The following is a 21,024-nucleotide window of genomic DNA, read 5'->3' as shown; positions in this document are numbered from 1 at the left end:
GAGGTCTGGACTCTTGATCGAATGCAGGGAACTCTAATTATTTTATGGACAGCTATTGTTAGATGACTGTATTGGGCAAGGAAACCAAGAAAAGAAATTACATTCTCAGTGAAAAATCAAAACGTAATAGACATGTATGCCTTTTTTATGAAACAGAGCACTGCCTTCCCTTGGCCCTGACGTGGACATCTTGCAATTATGAAGTAGTCTTAATCATGATCATGAATCACATCATTTAATGATGTATAATAAGATTTAATACATTGCCCATTGAAGAAAAATTGGATATTTATAAAAATTTAGTTTGAGTTTCTGTTTTTGGTATTGACTATTTAATGTTGAGATATTTTCATATTGTCCCGTGGTGGTTGTAAAACATTATTTTATCATATACTATATTAATAGATCTTCATTTTGTATAATATTTTATGGGATTATTGATAGCCTAATACTCAGTGTCTTCTCTCACTCCCTCATATGAAGTATATTGGGGGCCATCCCCTTTCTTGGAAGCCCTCCACAGTTCCTTCCAGGCAGCTCCACTGATCTTTTTTTGCCATTTCCCCTACCTGTAAATTCATTCTGCCAGCTCTGTTTCACACCACTCACTTGTGGTCAGAAGCAATAAAGTCTTCGGCCAATTTCTCCAACTCCATCAATTCATCCAAGCTAGGATCCATCCAGCTGCCATGCATCCATGCCAATGAGTTCAAACAGATGTGCAGTTATCTTAAGTTTGGTTTCATAAGTGTTTGATCATCTCTCTTCTGTCTCTCTTAATCACTCATGCACACACATGCGCACACACACACACATACACACACACCTTCTACGCGACTGCTCATGATGGCTTCACCCCTTCTGACAACATCTATCTCCCAACTCCAAGTGGCCCCTCCAGAATTTTACTGCCAAAAATGCCACTGCAGCGGAAGCTCATATTAGACATCAAAAACAACAACACCTTGTCCAATTTTCTTTCTATAAGTGAACTCTGATCTATAAAAACAGCAAAACAAATAATTATGATAAATGAAAGACTGTTACTGCAGTTGACAGTCTGGCCGTAAATCACAGAGACATTGTTCAGATCCGGTCATTGAGACACATATTAATTAACTAGTGTTTAATTAATTAGTAAACTGTACATTGTTGTGCATCTCTGCCTAATCACAAAGCCCAAAATGAGCAAAATCTTCAGAAATGAAAGTTAGACTTGCACTCCCATAATGGTTTGAACCAAAAGGTAAAAACTCCACAATAGCCTGGCCCCTAGCCCTAGCTTGAGCCGGCTCTAGAAAAGCTATATTATCACAATTTTCACAATTGAAGAGGAAAACTGAGAAAACTGCTGTCCTAGAAAAACTAAGCAAAGTTTCTTTCATCCTTTAAAGATTTATTGAAGGTATTAAATAATGGATTGAACAAAAAAGGAAACAAATTAGGTGTTTCAGAAACAGCAAACAAAGCCAAATAAGAATCCAAATTCAGAACCTTTAACATGAGGCAGAGGTCAAGGACCAGTATATTGAAACAAGAATTATAAATTTAAAAAACCAGAATCCAAAACTAGCAGAGCCAAATCTTCTATGAGAACAGCAGCGTCTTCATTTATATTGCTGGAGCTGCCCCCACTGCATAATCAGGTGGCCCCGCCTCCTTGAGCTCGACATACAGGAGACAGGGCAGTTGAAAAGAACAAAATACATTTAATGATAACAATACAAATGTTGCACAGTAATTAATAAATAACACAATATTAAATTAATAAAACACAGAAAGAACAAAACCAAAAATAGAATTAATAACACAATATATAAAATTGTATTTAAAAAGACTAAATACACAAAAAATAATCTTGAGCCAGGGCAACAATCCTGGTTGTACCATAAAAAAAGAGCACAGCTACTAAATATAATGATAACAAAATAATATTAAATAAACAAACAAAACAATAATTATAATAGCATGATCAATCACAAAAACCATCAAGATGAAGAAATAAAAGTGCTTGTTACAGCCTGTACTTGTGTACTTCCTGTTTCATCCTTCTTTTTGTTAATTTTGAAAGCTTATTTTTCATATTTTTAAAGTAATTTCTGTTTGCTTTAGTATTGATGTTTTGTGTACTATGTGTTCAAATGTGACTCCATTCCCGGTACATTGTTGATGGAGCCCCTCTGGAAGAGGGGCCATCCTGACATCACAGCTGCTGGCTCCTCCCTCTGCCTTTAGATTGGGTCAGCAGTGGATCACTGAGGTTGTTTGCGAGTCGTTGTAAGTACTGCTCTTCAGTTGCCATTTCTGGTTTCTGGATATCTTTGCTTGTGTTATTGAATTCTGCTCTTTTAGATTACGTTATGGGACTTGTTTGCCTTTGACTGCCCTTAGACAAATATCATTGCTCTTTTTGAACCCAATTGCCATATTTTTCTGTATTTGTAAATGAATCCTTCTATCATAAATATCATTGTTTGGGTTTTTTTCATAATGTTGTTAAGCGTTTTGATATATTTTGGGATTTTCTTTGTATTTTGAACAGGTAACAGTTGGGGACTGGCTACCTTGGGGTGAAGCTATACAGTAGGGGTACTCAAACGGCGGACCGCGGTCCACAATCCGGACCGCGACTGTCTTCTGCGTAAGTCAAAAGTCCGAATATAAAAGCACCTAAATTATTGTTGTTTTATTATTTACTCTGTAGCAGGGTTGCCAACTGGTATTTTTTATGCCAAATAACTGAAATCTGGCATTTTTGAAAACTGTTTGGCATATAAAATTTGCGTTTGGTCATCTGGCATTTTTTGGTCTTTTTTACAATGCGAATTATCCACCAAAGTCAGAGCTCCGTTCGCATAAGATCGACGCCCTTAAGTCGTCGTTGGTAGCGAGTTCATCGCTGATGACGAAAGCGACCACCACACAATCAAATGTTACAGAAGCTTCGCTACGCATTGTTTGGGTTCTTGGCAGACATAAGAAAGCATTTACTGATGCAGAGGTTGTTAAAGAATGCATGATGTCTGCTTCTTCGGTTCTGTTTAGCGACAAAAAGTGTGTAGAACTGATTCAGCAGATACCATTATCAGACAGTACTGCTAGTCGTCGTGCAGATGACCTTTCTGACGATAGATAGATAGATAGATAGATAGATAGATAGATAGATAGATAGATAGATAGATAGATAGATAGATAGATAGATAGATAGATAGATAGATAGATACTTTATTAATCCCAATGGGAAATTCACATGTGGGCGGTGGTCAGTTAATATCAGATCTTAAACAGGCTAAATTGTTTGCTCTCGCGTTTGGCATCGCTCTCTTGCGATGAATCCAATGATAAAACTGACATGTCTCAACTCTGTATGTTCACAAGATTTTTTGATGGCCATAATTTTGTTGAAGAGTTTCTGACATTACTACCGCTAGCAAAACAGACCCGCGGTGAGGACGTGTTTTCAGCATTATCGCAGTTTATGCACGCAGCTGGATTGGATGTAACAAAAATGGTTTCCCTTACAACAGACGGGGCACCAGCAATGACTGGTAAAGATAGAGGACTTGTCACTCATATGAAGGCACTTCAGCCCAACCTTGTTGCTTATCACTGCATCATTCATCAGTCTGCCCTCTGTTCAAAACTTTGTGACGAACTGGCGGAAGTGATGTCTACTCTTGTGAAATTAGTGATTTTTTTACGATGTAATTCGTCTCTGCAGCATCGTCTGTTTTGTTCTTTTCTTGAAGAGATGTCTGCAGAATTTGGAGATTTGCTGCTTCACAATGACGTCAGATGGTTAAGCAAGGGCCGTGTGTTGGAAAGGTTCTGGAATCTCCGTGAAGATGTAGCTGACTTCCTGCAGTCCTTGAATACAAAGAAGCTGCAGAATTTTTAACATTTATTCAAGACAGTGACAAGGTCGCACTGCTGGCATTTCTTGTTGATATTATGGGACATATAAATACACTGAATTTGTCACTTCAGGGTGCAGACAAAACCGTTGTCGAATTGCAAGAAAAATGTTGTGCCTTTGAAACAAAACTGAGCATTTTCATCAATGACTTGGAAGGTGGCAAGATGCTGCATTTCCCAAACCTGAAGAGCTGCATGACAGCTGATCAACAGGCATGTTTTCAGTTGATTTCCACATTTCTACATCATTTGAAGGTCAAGTTTGATGAACGTTTTAAGGATTTCAGAAAACTGAAGCCTGTGTTTTTGCTTGTTGCTGATCCTTTCATTGTCCAGCCTGACGGTGAATGGACTCAAACCCATCACTGTTGCAAATGGAAGCAGCTGATTTGCAAGCTTCTCACGTTTTGAAAGCTAAATTGAATGAAGTCGGCATAACAATTTTTTGGTCAAAGTTTGTTCCAGATTCTTAGTATCCTGCTGCAAAGAAACTGGCGATTTCCGTGCTCACTATGTTTGGTTCAACATATTCTTGTGAGTGTGCGTTCTCCACTATGAACACTATCAAGACGAAACATCGAAGTGTATTTACCGACCAGAACCTCAGGAATGCAATAAGAATTGCACTGACTGGTTACTCACCGAACTATGCTGCCATTATGAAATCGAAACAACAGTTTCACACTTCACACTGAGTGACAATCATTTACGTACCAACTGTTGTAATTGGTGTGTTAATTGCAAGTAGTCATGTGACTTTTTTGAATTGTTTTCCATGTTTTGTGCATGTCTTGGTCTTCTGTAAAAATTTTATCATTTGCGTTGAATCTATTACTAGCCTCCTACAGACCTACACCTACAGTCCTACAGACCTACACGGTAAACCTGGCTATAGCGGACCCCGATGGTTGGTGGCAAACTGAATGTGGACCGGCATTCAAAAACTTTGAGTACCCCTGCTATACAGTAATCCCTCCTCCATCGCGGGGGGTTGCGTTCCAGAGCCACCCGCGAAATAAGAAAATCCGCGAAGTAGAAACCATATGTTTATATGGTTATTTTTATATTGTCATGCTTGGGTCACAGATTTGCTCAGAAACACAGGAGGTTGTAGAGAGACAGGGACGTTATTCAAACACTGCAAATAAACATTTGTCTCTTTTTCAAAAGTTTAAACTGTGCTCTATGACAAGACAGAGATGACAGTTCCGTCTCACAATTAAAAGAATGCAAACATATCTTCCTCTTCAAAGGAGTGCGCATCAGGAGCAGTGACTGTCAGAGAGATAGAGAAAAGCAAACAAATCAATAGGGCTGTTTGGCTTTTAAGTATGTGAAGCACCGCGGCACAAAGCTGTTGAAGGCGGCAGCTCACACCCCCTCCGTCAGGAGCAGAGAAAGAGAGAGAGAGAGAGACAGAGTTTGTTTTTCAATCAAAAATCAATACGTGCCCTTCGAGCTTTTAAGTATGCGAAGCACCGTGCAGCATGTCGCTTCAGGAAGCAGCTGCACAGAAGGTAGCAACGTGAAGATAATCTTTCAGCATTTTTAGACGAGTGTCCGTATCGTCTAGGTGTGCGAACAGCCCCCCTGCTCAATCCCACTACGTCAGGATCAGAGAAAGTCAGCGCAAGAGAGAGAGAAAAGTCAGTTGGGTAGCTTCCCAGCCATCTGCCAATAGCGTCCCTTGTATGAAATCAACTGGGCAAACCAACTGAGGAAGCATGTACCAGAAATTAAAAGACCCATTGTCCGCAGAAATCCCCGAACCAGCAAAAAATCTGCGATATATATTTAAATATGCTTACATATAAAATCTGCGATGGAGTGAAACTGCAAAAGGCGAAGCGCGATATAGCGAGGGATTACTATATCTGTACAGGTCCTGGCCTGCTTTGTGGCTCCGTTTGGGGGTCTCACACCCTTTTTTTCCATGGAACTCCTGCTTACAACAAAAAGAAAAAAAACATCTGAGCCAGAAATGGAGTTCTAGTTAGACCATAACATAAATGCAGAGGTTGGTGTGGATAATGAAAGCCGTCATATAAATCTGTTTGAATCTTACCTACACTTAAAATAAAATTAATTCCTGCAGGCTGAAATTCTGTTTGCGCCTGTGTAAATTCTTGGAGGCTGGTACAATGCAGCTCATTCCTAATGCCAGCCTCCGTCAGTCAGACGTTTCACAAATTACGACAGGTAAACTCTACAGGTACAATGACTAAGGCTGGAGATATTTGTGTACCAAGCGCAGGGGCTATTTAGAAAGGTGTGGAAGCAGGACAAAACATGTTTGCTAATACCAAGCAGCCCTAGCTGCCTCCCAGACACCACCCCATGCTCTATTCTGAGATCCTGCTTTGAAAAGAACATAAAACTGAATACAAATGTGACATTAAAGGACACATTCAAGAGAATGGTGACATCAGCTTTACATATTAGTACCATCATGTATTCATGTCCAAATGGAATTGATACAATAGATTCCTTCCAAATAGCCTCATGTTGGTCTGTTTGCTTTTGAGCAGGTGGTAGCCAAGGCACACCTCCTCAAGAGTGAGGCAAGGCAGAGATTAGAAAGGACATTCTTCTCGTGTTTACTGTTTGGCTTATGCTCAATCAAAAAAAAAGAAAAAGATGGAAATCTGGACCTCCTGCCTAGGATTAACATAACATACCATGATATTCTCAAAAAACTTAATTCAATTGAGGGTCATGGTGGGGTCATATCCCAGCGGCAAAGGAAACAAGGCAAGAACAAACCCAGGACAAGGTGCCAGCCCACTCATGCCCATCCACACTCACACAGGGTCCCCTTGGAATCACCAGTTAACCTAAAACACAAGTCTTTGGGGTGTGACAGGACAAACTGGAATAATCCCTGGGAGGCCCCCAAAACCATGATTAGGAAGCCCAATTCACCTGTGCTGAAGATTCTCTTGTCCCCTCATTTTCTACTTTTTCATAAGCAGGAGAATTAGGCAAAGGCTACGTTTGCCAACACCCTACTCATGTAAATTAACATTGATGAATGGAAAGAGTAGATGTGACAACACTGTGATGAAATTGTAATGTCACTAGGGGTCTGTTGAGATATTATAAGTTAATAATCAATGCGAGATCAGGGAGAAGATGGTGACCTGTCAAGATAATGAATTGAAAATAAAGGAAGAGAAAATGACTGAAGATAAACATAAAGATCAACAAAATGGTGGCAGCAGGGCAGGAGGTGATGAAGAGTGGGACTCACGTTCAGTCATTGAGGTCCAATGTGTCTGCAGGACTTTATTTTATCCCACTTAATAAGATATCAGTTATTGTTCAGCTAACATTTTTTCTGTTTCATTTTAAAATAACCCATGATTGCTTCTTTTAGTTTCAAACTGCAACATTTGCCATTTTTTTTGTCTTCTTGTTTGCTTAACATGTGACTAACTAACAATGACAAAGGAGCCAGCAGCTCACCATCTCACTTGGTCCTACTTACTCCTGTGTGTGATCATCGTGAAGCATTGATTTTAATAAAATATTTGGAAAGAAACTGAAGAGAGAAAAAAGTAATGGACTGTCATTTGCTCCAGGACGATAATCGTTTGGCGGAAATTGTAGAAAAAAAATAAAACTGCAATATCAGAATGTCATGAGGTGGCAAAATGAATGCCACAGAATTAAATAACAATTAAATTAAACAATTAAATAACGTGCAATTATTAGATTCTGATTAAGAAATTAGGTTGGAAAACAAAATCCTGCAGCCACTGCAAGCCTCCAGGACAGAACCTGAAGATCCCTGGTGATAAGAAGTGCTCTTCAGAACATAAGCTGCTAGCGCAGAGAGCTCACTGTGGTAGTTAAAAGGGTGAAGCAATGAGGAAGAACAGACTGAACATGAAGGGAGGAGAAAAACACATGGATGGCAAAGGCACTGGAGAAGAATAAGAAAAACTGGCCTCACACCTAGAGATACCGAAGAGCACAAGAAGATGGAGGACAGCAATTTAGAGGGGATGACTGAGCAACCTGGGTAAACTCAAATATAGTAGAGGCTATCAGAGAGTTAGAAGATAGGAACGGTATGAACGAGAACAGGCCATTCAGCCCAACAAAGCTTGCCAGTCCTATCCATTTAATTCTTCAAAAATAACATCAAGTTGAGTTTTAGATGTCCCAAAAGTCTTACTGTCTACCACACTACTTGGTAGCTTATTCCAAGTGTCTATGGTTCTCTGCGTGAAGAAAACTTTCCTAATGTTTGTGTGAAATTTACCCTTAACAAGTTTCCTACTGTGTCCTCGTGTTCTTGATGAACTCATTTTAAAATAACAGTCTTGATCCACTGTATTAAATCCCCTCATAATTTTAAACACTTCAATCATCCATCCATCCATCCATTGTCTTCCGCTTATCCGAGGTCGGGTCGCGGGGGCAGCAGCTTGAGCAGAGATGCCCAGACTTCCCTCTCCCCGGCCACTTCTTCTAGCTCTTCCGGGAGAATCCCATGGCGTTCCCAGGCCAGCCGAGAGACATAGTCCCTCCAGCGTGTCCTGGGCCTTCCCCGGGGCCTCCTCCCGGTTAGACGTGCCCGGAACACCTCACCAGGGAGGCGTCCAGGAGGCATCCTGATCAGATGCCCGAGCCACCTCATCTGACTCCTCTCGATGTGGAGGAGCAGCGGCTCTACTCTGAGCCCCTCCCGGATGACTGAGCTTCTCACCCTATCTTTAAGGGAAAGCCCAGACACCCTGCGGAGGAAACTCATTTCAGCCGCTTGTATTCGCGATCTCGTTCTTTCGGTCACTACCCATAGCTCATGACCATAGGTGAGGATAGGAACATAGATCGACTGGTAAATTGAGAGCTTCGCCTTGCGGCTCAGCTCCTTTTTCACCACGACAGACCGATGCAGAGCCCGCATTACTGCGGACGCCGCACCGATCCGCCTGTCGATCTCACGCTCCATTCTTCCATCACTCGTGAACAAGACCCTGATATACTTGAACTCCTCCACTTGGGGCAGGATCTCGCTACCAACCTTGAGAGAGCACTCCACCCTTTTCCGGCTGAGGACCATGGTCTCGGATTTGGAGGTGCTGATTCTCATCCCAGCCGCTTCACACTCGGCTGCGAACTGATCCAGAGAGAGCTGAAGATCACGGCCTGATGAAGCAAACAGGACAACATCATCTGCAAAAAGCAGTGACCCAATCCTGAGCCCACCAAACCGGACCCCCTCAACGCCCTGGCTGCGCCTAGAAATTCTGTCCATAAAAGTTATGAACAGAATCGGTGACAAAGGGCAGCCCTGGCGTAGTCCAGCTCTCACTGGAAACGGGTTCGACTTACTGCCTGCAATGCGGACCAAGCTCTGGCACCGATCGTACAGGGACCGAACAGCCCTTATCAGGGGGGCCGGTACCCCATACTCTCGGAGTACCCCTGCAGGATTCCCCGAGGGACACGGTCGAATGCCTTTTCCAAGTCCACAAAACACATGTAGACTGGTTGGGCAAACTCCCATGCACCCTCCAGGACCCTGCTAAGGGTATAGAGCTGGTCCACTGTTCCGCAACCAGGACGAAAACCACACTGTTCCTCCTGAATCCGAGGCTCGACTACCCGACGGACCCTCCTCTCCAGGACCACTGAATAGACTTTTCCAGGGAGGCTGAGGAGTGTGATCCCTCTGTAGTTGGAACACACCCTCCGGTCCCCTTTCTTAAAGAGGGGGACCACCACCCCAGTCTGCCAATCCAGAGGCACTGTCCCTGATGTCCATGCGATGTTGCACTTCAATCATATCTCCTCGTAATCTCCTTTTGCTTAAACTGAAATGGCTCAGCTCTTTTAATCTTTCCTCCTAATTCATCCCCCACAGCCCTGGAATGAGCCTTGTTGCTCCTCTCTGGACTTTTTCCAATGGTGATGTGTCCTTTTTATCACCTGGAGGCCAAACTGCACACAGTGTTGTTTCCTCATTTAGGAGGCAAAATGTTACTTTAACAGATTTATTACAATATCTTTTTTTCTGTGACTCCATCATGTAACATCATTGTCTTATTTCACAATATACTCCATTTTCTAAAACATAAAGGGGCAAAGAGGGTGGACCACCTCCATGAAGTTAACATTGTGATCATTGCAGGACAAAACAGACAACGCTCAAGTTTCTCCTAACACATGCACCGCCATGTCTTCACGCTGTTGCAGTATGTGTAATGGCCGTATGGAGTATTTCACCTCCGTCAGGAAAGCAGGAAGATGTTTTCAGCTTCTAACAGACAGTCAGCTCATAAAGGCATTAAGTGTATGAATTAATAATGGACATGTCTGAAGTATTATTAGACATCATCTATATGAATTATGAACCACACCACAAATCGCACACTTATTAACAATTAACATTACATGGTTTAATAAAAGTGTAACCCATACTGGGTCATTTAAAAGGAAATCCGTCATTTTTTAAACATAACTTTATATTATCTTTACACTTTTCACCCTAAACGGACTACAGAAGCCATCAAGTGAAATACATTTGAAATGTGCGCCTTATATATATGTACAGTATAAGTACAAATCTGGCTGCATCACAAAGTAATAAATAGTTTAACAACAACGACTCAACAGTAGTGCCTAATTGCTGGTATTATTATGGACAACCATTCTGCACAGCATCACCATTTCTCTCCACTTTACAACTCAGAGCTGGATAAGTGGGGTTAGAAAGTGCATGGATGCCAATCTGCGCAACAGCAAAAATAAGAAAAATAAAATAAAACTGATTCCTTCCTAGGGTGTAATCTGAGGTAGGGACAGGATGCTAGTGCATGCTGGGCTGGCGTTCAAGTCATCAAGAGCTTATGTGAAGTTGGACACGTTTTGTGAAGATGCTCATATTTTTAGTGTCCAGGAATGACTCTTGTAGTTTGTGTCTGAAGAAGCTGAGGAGTGGAAGTGGATTATGGGGGTTTCTAGACACCAATAAAAGTGGATCTGTCTAGCTATCTATCGGAAATGCATTCAGTATGTCGGTGTGGCCTGCACATGACTCATGCATAACCGGCTTATGAAATATTACAATTCATGTAGAATATCTGTCCTAATTCTAGTTATCACTATCATGTTACACTGCTGGATGCTCCTTTTTATTTGTTACATATTATTCATTATTGCCTTTTGCTTCTATTATTATGCTGCATCAGTCCATGAGAAAAGTATTTCTTGGAATCCATCCATCCATCCATCTATCCTCTTCTGCTTATCCGAGGTCAGGTCGCGGGGGCAGCAGCTTGAGCAGAGATGCCCAGACTTCCCTCTCCCCGGCCACTTCTTCTAGCTCTTCCGGGAGAATCCCAAGGCGTTCCCAGGCCAGCCGGGAGACATAGTCCCTCCAGCGTGTCCTGGGTCTTCCCCGGGGCCTCCTCCCTCTTGGACGTGCCCGGAACACCTCACCAGGGAGGCGTCCAGGAGGCATCCTGATCAGATGCCCGAGCCACCTCATCTGACTCCTCTCGATGTGGAGGAGCAGCGGCTCTACTCTGAGCCCCTCCCGGATGACTGAGCTTCTCACCCTATCTTTAAGGGAAAGCCCAGACACCCTGCGGAGGAAACTCATTTCAGATGCTTGTATTCGCGATCTTGTTCTTTCGGTCACTACCCATAGCTCATGACCATAGGTGAGGGTAGGAACATAGATCGACTGGTAAATTGAGAGCTTCGCCTTGCGGCTCAGCTCCTTTTTCACCACGACAGACCGATGCAGAGCCCGCATCACTGCGGACACCGCACCGATCCGTCTGTTGATCTCACGCTCCATTCTTCCCTCCCTCGTGAACAAGACCCAGAGATACTTGAACTCCTCCACTTGAGGCAGGATCTCGCTCCCAACCCTGAGAGGGCACTCCACCCTTTTCCGGCTGAGGACCATGGTCTCGGATTTGGAGGTGCTGATTCCCATCCCAGCCGCTTCACACTCAGCTGCGAACCGATCCAGAGAGAGCTGAAGATCACGGCCTGATGAAGCAAACAGGACAACATCATCTGCAAAAAGCAGTGACACAATCCTGAGTCCACCAAACCGGACCCCCTCAACGCCCTGGCTGCGCCTAGAAATTCTGTCCATAAAAGTTATGAACAGAATCGGTGACAAAGGGCAGCCCTGGTGGAGTCCAACTCTCACTGGAAACGGGTTTGACTTACTGCCGGCAATCTCTCAGTTAAACACCAAATGATTTATTGTACAGAGACAATATCATGTAAAGCTATAAAAAGCACTACCACATCCCGGCAATTGAAAACCCCACAACTGCTGAACCACAGGCATACGGAGGCAGCAAAACCACGGACCTGCTCAGCCCTGGGACTGTTGAATTGTGGTCCTCCATAACCGTCTATGGCCGGAACACCAAAAGCACCTCAGCCAACAGATGGAGTTCAAAGCACTACAGCAGCAGTCATTTTGGGATTTTCCTGGGCAGTTCATTGATTACTCAAACTGTTTTTTGTCATGATCGTCTTTTGTTGTTGTTTTTGCTTTTTTTAGTTGCTGTTGTGGCTTTGAGGGGATGTTGCACCTTCCTATAGTGGACCTTCTCCATTTGTGCAGCTTATTACTCCCTGCTGGACCCAAGTGTTTGATAGTGGATTCAAAGGTGAATGGGATTATTCTTAGAAATCGATAAAAAACATGCAATATATTTAAAGTCCGCTGCAAATTTCACAATTACCTCTACACTCACTCAGAGTAAAACCCTGAGCTACGTGAACTTGTCCACTTAGAACAGCTGCTCACCCCTTAGCTATTCTCTTCTGGTAGGGGATCATGACCTCAGATTTGGGTCATCTGATTACAGTCCCAATGGAATCACACTCAACAGTGCACTAAACATCACAAGAGGACAAAGTCATCTGCAAACAGCAATGGCGCAACCCTTAGTGAAACAAACTGGACGTCCTGCAAAGCTCTGTTGTGCCTTGATATCATGGGCAGGAGAGAAGACAAGATGTATGATGGTGGAATCAATGCTCACATTGAATGGCACCAAATACGCAAAATCACCCCTCACTCTACAAATACACGGACCCAATCAGTGGTGATAGATAGATTTATTCTTCTTTCATAAGACACCACAAGACATTCTCTGAGGAGAGTGATGCCATGATGATTGGAACACACTTTTTGGTCCCCTTTTAAAAAATGAGGACCACCTCTCCAGTCGTGAAATTCCAGAGGCACTGTGTCCACCTTCCACAAAACAATGAAGAGGCATTTAAGCCAAAACACTGCTACAATAAGGAGTTGCTGGCCCCAGAAGCTTTGCCCAAAGCTGAAATGAAGACGGGCCTGCACGTCAGTCCACCAGAGGATACAACCACTCCGACAGGGTCTGCTTAGAGACCCCTGACCTGCATGTGTTTGGAAACTGAAAATTGGTCATAGTACCTGTAAAAAAACTACATGGATATGCAGAGAACATGCAGCCAACCAGCAATTTGAACCACCACACCACTCTTTTACAGTTTATTAATAAAATAGTAATAAAGCACTGGTGCAAATAAAATGTTACAAAGCACAAAACTAGATGAACGGAATCTGCCTTTGGGCATTTATTGGGTTGTATGTGAATTCCGTTTAAATACAGGGTGTCTTTGGGTTAGCCAGGATCAGGAGGGTCAGGTACTTCTCAAGAAAGGGTGAGGGGAGGCAAAAGATGAGACTTTCATATGATGGCACACCAGTGGTGGGCAGATGAAACAAAATGTTTGAAAAGAACAAAGTGAGACCTCTAAATTACCAAAAAAAAAAAAGCAGTGGGGTTTCTGCAATAAGGACGAGTTGTTGGGCAAGATGTGGACAAATCTGTTGGTACCTCTCCACAAAAACAGAAGAACCCACAATTGTCTGTGAAATAACTTGAAAACTGTCAAATCAGACTTTGCTTTGGAGTTTTGACTCAACAGAATATTTCAAATAATAATACAAATAAAAATGTCATGGACAAAAATAATGGGACACAACTCAATATTTTGTTGCACAACCTTTTGAAGGAATCTCTGCAAACAAGCGATTTCTGTAGCTCTCAATGAGATCTGTCAACTGGTAGTTTAGCTCACTCTTTCTAAAACAACCGGCTCAAGCTGTGTAAGATTTGAAGGGTGCCTTCTGCAGACTGTATGTTTCAGTTATTTCCATAGATTTTGGATGGGATTCAAATCAGGGCTCATAGAAGGCCACTTCAGAATAGTCCAATGTTTTGTTCCTAGCCTTTCTTGGATACTTTCAGCAGTGTGTTTTGGGTCATTACCCTATTAGAGGATCCATGACCTGTGAATCAGGCAGAGCTTTCTGACACTGGGCTGTTTGTTTCACTCCAGAATGTCTTGATAGACTTGAGATGTCACTGTTCCCTGCACAGGCTCAAGGCACCCTGTTCCAGATACAGCAAAGCAGTCCCAAAACATAACCAAGCCTCCTCCATGTTTCACAGTAGGTACAGTCATGGCCCATTTTTGGAGTTGTGTGTGACATGATGTCAGATTTGGCTTTTTTCTCTGTTTTTTTGTTTTGTTCCAATGCACATAAAGGAAATAAACATGTATATACAAAAACATTTGTAATTGCAATCATTTTCTGGGAAAATTCCAGGGGTACCGATAATTTCGGCCATGACTGTATGTTGTTCTTTTCTTTGAGAACTTTCAAATATCATTAGTCATTTGCAAAAGGGGGACACGACATTAGTCGCTAGGTAAGTTAATGGTGAGGTTGATGATTTCCTGTTTGTGAGTTCAGGAAATCATCAGCATTAATATTAACTTACACACCTAATGGAACTCATTTCAAAAAGGTTAACTTATGGATGCCTTCCAAGTGAAGATCTCCCGGTCAAGAACTCACTGGATAATGATGATGTCCACAGTCCAGTCAAGGACCACAATCCAATGAACACCATTTACTTTGCTGATGATTTGGCCCTACTATCCCACACCTGCTAGCACATGAAGAATATGGAAAACACCTCAAAGATTTCCACATAATCAAAGAAAAGACCAAGATCCTTAAGTCAATGCAACCAGTTCATACCATTCACCTTGGAAGGAGAAGCACAGGAAGAGCTGAAAGCCTTTACCAACTTGGGAAATGTCATCAACAACACAGATGTAAAGGCAAGAATTACAAAAACAAGATCAGGTTTCCTACAATTAAAGAACATCTTGAATTCTAAAGGACTGTCATTACAAATCAAAGTCAGGCTGTTCAATACCAATATCAAGTGACTACTACTATACAGAGCTGAAATAAAGAGGACCACAGGGACAACCATGAGGAGAGCTCAGACATTCATCAACAACTACCCAAGAAGGAACCTCCACATCCTTTGACCACATACCACCAGCAACAAAGACCAGTGGTAGAAAATCAAAAATTTGCCAGAGGAGGATGAAATCCTTGGACAGCACTGGAAGAGGAGCAGTCACACACTCTGAAAGCCAGCAAGGAACATCACCAGCGAAGCCCTGAACTGGAACCCACAAGGCAAAGGGGAGAAAAAAAATGGACAGCCAAGGAATAACCAGGACCTAGACATTGAAGCTTATACCAGAAGCATGGGGAGTCAGCTAGAGAAGAAAGCACAGGACCAAGATGCCTTGAAGGCCTATGACCCAGAAGGGATAGCAGGCATACGTAAGTAATTAAGTTAATGCTAACATTACTGAGAGAAAAATTCTGGCATGACCCCAACACAATTTTAATGCCAAAAACTCCACTGAAATTCAGTCATTCATTTTCCAACTCTTATCCAAGATGAGTCTTAGCAGTGAGGCCCATATGTCCCTTTCCCCAGCCGCTGAGATAGTAGTGAGAACCACAATGGCCTTTCTGCTTGGTGCTGTAGAGTGTAGTATTTGCAGACCTCTAGACCTATGGACCTCTGGGAAGGCACTGAAACTCTTTTCTTGTTGGTACAGAATTGAAATTCAATTTCAGTCTGCTGTACTAAAGAACTGGTGGCCCAGTTCCGGATCTTTGACCCCTAGCTCGATCACAAGCTGCATGGCACTCACAGGTGGTGACGGAGTGTTTCTGGGGGGTTTCCTTCCACATCTCAAAGACATGCATTCACTTTAACTGGCAACCGTAAAGTGGAACGGCGTGAACAGCCGAGTCCCCATCTGGTTTTAACTCCTGCCTTGTGCCAGTGTCGCCAATGAACTGACCTGCAACATTTTGGGCATTTGGGAGAAAAACCCACTCAGCCACAGGGAGAACATGCAAAAGTCCATATGGGCAGGCACAGGCTTTAAACCCTGGACACTGGACCTGGGGGACAGCAACACTAACCTTGCTGCCTCCTCACATATAGTTGCATAGAGGTTTAAACCGTCACAAATCATGTTGAGAAGTAATTTGCATTCTCAGTAGGAACTTTCTTTTTTCCCCTTTCATAGTATAAAGATGGTGCCCTCCAGATTTAGAGGGATTAGACTGGGCAGCCAATTTTTCTCTGAAGACATAAAAGGAAAAATTAAACACAAAACTGTTAAAATGTCACAATCAGAGCAGCTATTCACTTGTGTGTGTAAAACTGTATACACACATTGCATAAACTTCCTAATACACAAATCTTAACTCAATTAAGTCATTATATTCATTCACATGCAGTTTTTTTTATATCGTTACAACATATAGTTTCCATTAGCTGAAAAGATTTTTACAGCAATACAAGTAACATGATGATTAATTAACCATGTATTTATTATCCCTAGGGACCCTGAGCAACATTGCGAATCCAGCGGACATCCCCTGCGGTTTTGGCTATAAGAGGGGTTACCGAATAATCCGTTCCAGCACACCGATAGAACGTGCAACATCCACAGTGTTAAGCGCTGCGCCACCGTGCCGCCCATCGATCACATGTCCCCTCACATTATAACCCGCTTGTCTGCTTTGGGCCCGTGAGCGTCGGCGTCTTTCTCTTTATGTGCAAGGAGGAAAACCGCTTTGAATGGCTCGCCAATCCATCGAAGGTCATTAACATTCTAAAAACAAAAGACCAAGTAAATAATGGCAGCGCACTATGCCTTACGAATAATCTCTTTGTGCATCCATCCCTGCGCGGTACGACCTGCCAGGAATGGCATCGGCTTTCCACAAAGTTGTACTGTAATAATTTGTTCAACTTATTCCTATTGTAAACCAATCACTTTAGACTCGTGTGAACTCAAGAAAAAGAGGTTCAAAAGAGCCGTTATCACCTCAGTATTTTAAGCTAACCACCCATCCATTTTCTTGATCCGATCATCAAACGCAGGGTCGCGAAAAAGCCGGAGCAGAAACAAGCAGGGCGCCAGTCCAGTTTAATACAAATATTCCAAACCGCCTGATCCAATTTAAGGGCGCCGGGTAACCGATTTTGCATTAAACTAAACGTTTAATATTGGTACGTCAAATGGCGCTTTTGCGTGTCAGTGCTTTTATTAATTGTTAACTATTCTTTTCATTCGCTTTGGATGGAATAAAACGGATTTAGTAAGATTAAATTAAAGGAATGAATGTTGCAATTACAACGCCGTGAACAAACACTAAAAGCCCACGTTCTTTTGCAAGATCAATATTTAATGCTCTGTCTAACTGAAAGCCGACTTTGTTGCACTCCAGCTGTCACCAACGGATAACGATCACTTTCGTGTTCTTTTCATATCCGCGGCAATTTATGTGTCACAGCATAAATGCATGCTAAACGTTTTCACTATTCTTTACCTCGATTTTTGTCCAGTCAAAACCTTGATCCTTAGTGACTGTTACACTGGCACAGGCAGCGATAAAAACAGCAGCCAACAGCAGAAGCAGATTTGCTATCCTGAAGAAATTAAAAATGAAGCGCATCTTGTAGACAAATGACAAGTTTCTTTAGAAATGTGTTTGCTTCTTACGAAAGAGCAATAGAAATGTCGTTGCGGCATAACTAATCCATTTTATTGTCAAAGCTCATTCCAAAGGCAGGTTAAGTCCTTGGCACCAGTATCAGCTGTAGGGCTCTTGGAAGTCGCGCTACTTTCACACGCTCGCCGAGTAGCTCAGTGTTCGGTCACGCCCCCTCGTGACGTATATTAAACACACTCCCACAAGAGTCACCGACTCCACTAGTTGAGTTTTGGTTCAAACCGGTTTGTAATTAAAAGGGCCATTCCTCAAATCTCTCTATACATAAACGTATTTTGACTTAGTCTTTCAACTCTGAAGAGGTAATATCTTCCATCATTTGCATATGCGAATTTTCGTCTTAAAAAGTTGTGTTCAACAATTAGTGCAATGAAAGGACAAATGTGCAGGTGTTGGGAGAGCTACTCTTTTTGGAGTTAACATATAAATTGATTTTCACGGGCACTAAGACATATTCAGAAAATGCAACAAAAAAAGTTAATATACGACTTGATATTTTTTCCCCACAATAATTTGTGAACAAGAATCTTTTGGTACTACTGCTCATCAAATACAGAACTTAACCACTAGTTAAAAAAAATACACGGCCCTTTCAACAGACCTGACAGACATTGGCTCTCTTATTTGGTAAAGTGCAAGTGGGATGAAAAGATTGATGTGCGGACGATGAGGCGGTACTTGAACACACACTTAATTCAGGGGTGTCACACACAGATCATGGAGGGCCAAAGGCTGCAGCTTTTTGTTCCAGCCACTTAATTAGCACGCAGTTACGGAAGATAATTAACCAATTAATTTTGCTGAAATCAGAGCCAAATAATAGTTATACAAAGCAAACCAACAGATGACCAGCAAACACAGGCGAGTCTCAAACAGACAAGGACCACCACCGTGTTCACTCCAACCAATCCTATATTAGTGTTAATGAAACATTGACTTACACAGACTGTTAGTGATCTTTTTTTTTTTTCTTAGAACACCATCCCAGCTAGCCTAGTCATCTGCTACCTGACACCATCCCAGCTAGCCTAGTCATCTGCTACCTGACATTGCTTGTGTTGTTCGTTAATTTGGGGGGGGGGGGGGGGGGGGGGGGGGGGGGGGTATAGAGAGAGAGAGAGAGAGAGAAGATGGGTTTGTAGGAGAGGGAATTAATTAAAATCAAGTTAACATTGTGTTCTGTTATCACCAATAATTGCCAACCAGGAATTAAGTTTGACATCCTTGATGCACATCATTTCCACAAAATAAAAAAAAACCCTCGAAGGGAGGCGGGACCCACCTGGTCATCATGTGCAGAGTTGGCATGCTTTCACCACATCTGTATGAATTTTTCTATTAGTACTCCTGCCCTACTTAAAGATCCTGAGTTTGTGTGTTGCTTCATATGATGGGGTGGTGCCAAGTCTGGGACAGATCCTTGCAACTCCAAACTGGTTTAAGCAGATGTGGGAAGGTTACACAACAAAGAAAACCAATGAGAGTGAAATGCACTGGTACCAGTCAGATGTGAGCTACGCCATGCATACTAAAGCGTATACATCCTTTCCAGTAACAATTCTCTAAAATCAATGAGGCAAACACCCATTGCACATCAGAGGAAAAATTAACACACTTAAGCAATGCCTGCTCTTAACCTTTACCATGTAATACTGGTAGGGTAAACAACACACTGACATACATTAAGAATAGAAAAGTATCACACCCTTCAAAATATTCCCATTTTTTTGCTTTACAGCCTTAAATGAAAACACAAACCAATATTTTTTCCAGCTTAGCTTACTCAATGCAAACTATAACAACCAAGTGAAAGATAGCACAGCTACAGTTAAGAATTTTATAAAATCAAAAACAAGAAATACTGAGATTAATAAAGGATCACCCCCCCCCCCCACCTAAACAATATTTGTAAACTCAACCAGGTGTAAGTAACCACCATTTCCATTGCAGAACATGGTTACTGGCTTCCACCTGTGATCAATCAGTGAAGCATAAAAACAGCTGCTACTGGAGCATTCCCTTGCTTGGTAATGCAACTGACAGCAAACAACTGGCTATGGGTGGCAAGCCACTTTCAAAAGATCTCAGGGAAAGAGTTGTGGACAGACATAAGGCAGGAGATGGATACAAAAAATCTCAAAGGCTTCATCAATCCCAAGGATCACAGTAAAGTCAATAAAGAGGTGGCAAGGGTTTGGTACTACTAAGACCCTCCCAGGATCCGGCCATCCCTCCAAACTGGATGGAAGAGCAAGGAGGAAACTGGTAAGAGGCTACTAAGAGGCCAATGGCCACTTTGAAAGAGTTACAGGATTTTAAGGTAAACAGTGGTCATTATGTGCATGTGACAACAATTTCATAAGCGCTCCACAATTGTGGCTTGTTTGGGAGGGTCGCAAGGAAAAAGCCACTTCAAGAAAGGCCACATTAAGGCTTGTTTGTACTTTGCCAGAATGCACCTTGAAGATGCAAAAAGGTCTTATGGTCAGATGAGACCAAAATCAAATTATTTGGCCTCAATACCAAATGGTACATCTGGCAGAAATCCAATGCAGCTCACCATCCACAACACACCATACCTACAGTAAAGCATGGAGGTGGCAGTATTCTGTTTTGGGGGTGTTTCTCTGCCGCAGGGCCAGGGGCTCTCATTAGGGTAGAAGGAAAAATGGATGGGGCAAAATGCAGTCAAATTCTTGAGGAACACCAGCTAGTCTCTGCCAAGACAGTTGAAGGGCAGAATGTTTACCTTTCAACCCAACAACCACCCGAAGCACACAGCAAAATTGACCACACAGTGGCTGAAGGAGAAAAAAGCAAATGTCCTTGTGTGGCCCAGTCAGAACCCAGACCTAAATCCCATTGAAAATCTGAAGAAAGATTTGAAGGTAGCAGTCCACCAACACTCACCATCCAATTTGACCGAACTTGAACAGTTCTGTAAAGAGTGGGTAAACATTGCTCAATCTAGATGTGCAAAGCTTACAGAGAAGTATCCCATCAGACTCAAGGCTGTCATTAAAGCAAAAGGTGGCTCAACAAATTAACGGGTTCGGGTTGGGGTGATCCTTTATTAATCTCATATTAGTCTTGTTTTTTATATCTTTTCTGAACTGAAGCTTTGATAACTTTCACTGGGATGTTATAGGATGCACTGAGTAAGT

General features: G+C 42.4%; 1 protein-coding gene across 1 annotated transcript in view; it reads right to left on the bottom strand.

The window, feature by feature from the left end:
• The window catches only part of mmp28 (matrix metallopeptidase 28), a 100,697-nt gene extending 82,717 nt beyond the window's left edge, over positions 1-17,980 (bottom strand). Inside the window, exon 1 of the mRNA XM_028807031.2 lies at positions 17,678-17,980. Coding sequence (XP_028662864.2) covers positions 17,678-17,803 — 126 coding nt within the window. The 5' untranslated portion in view covers positions 17,804-17,980. The remainder of the gene's footprint in view (positions 1-17,677) is intronic.
• Between the last annotated feature and the right edge of the window lie 3,044 nt (positions 17,981-21,024).

Source organism: Erpetoichthys calabaricus, chromosome 8 (genome assembly GCF_900747795.2).
Source record: "Erpetoichthys calabaricus chromosome 8, fErpCal1.3, whole genome shotgun sequence".
NCBI classification, from domain to species: Eukaryota; Metazoa; Chordata; class Cladistia; order Polypteriformes; family Polypteridae; genus Erpetoichthys; species Erpetoichthys calabaricus.
The sequence above is the reverse complement of the archived record's forward strand: the minus strand, read 5'-3'. Positions and strand labels throughout refer to the sequence as shown.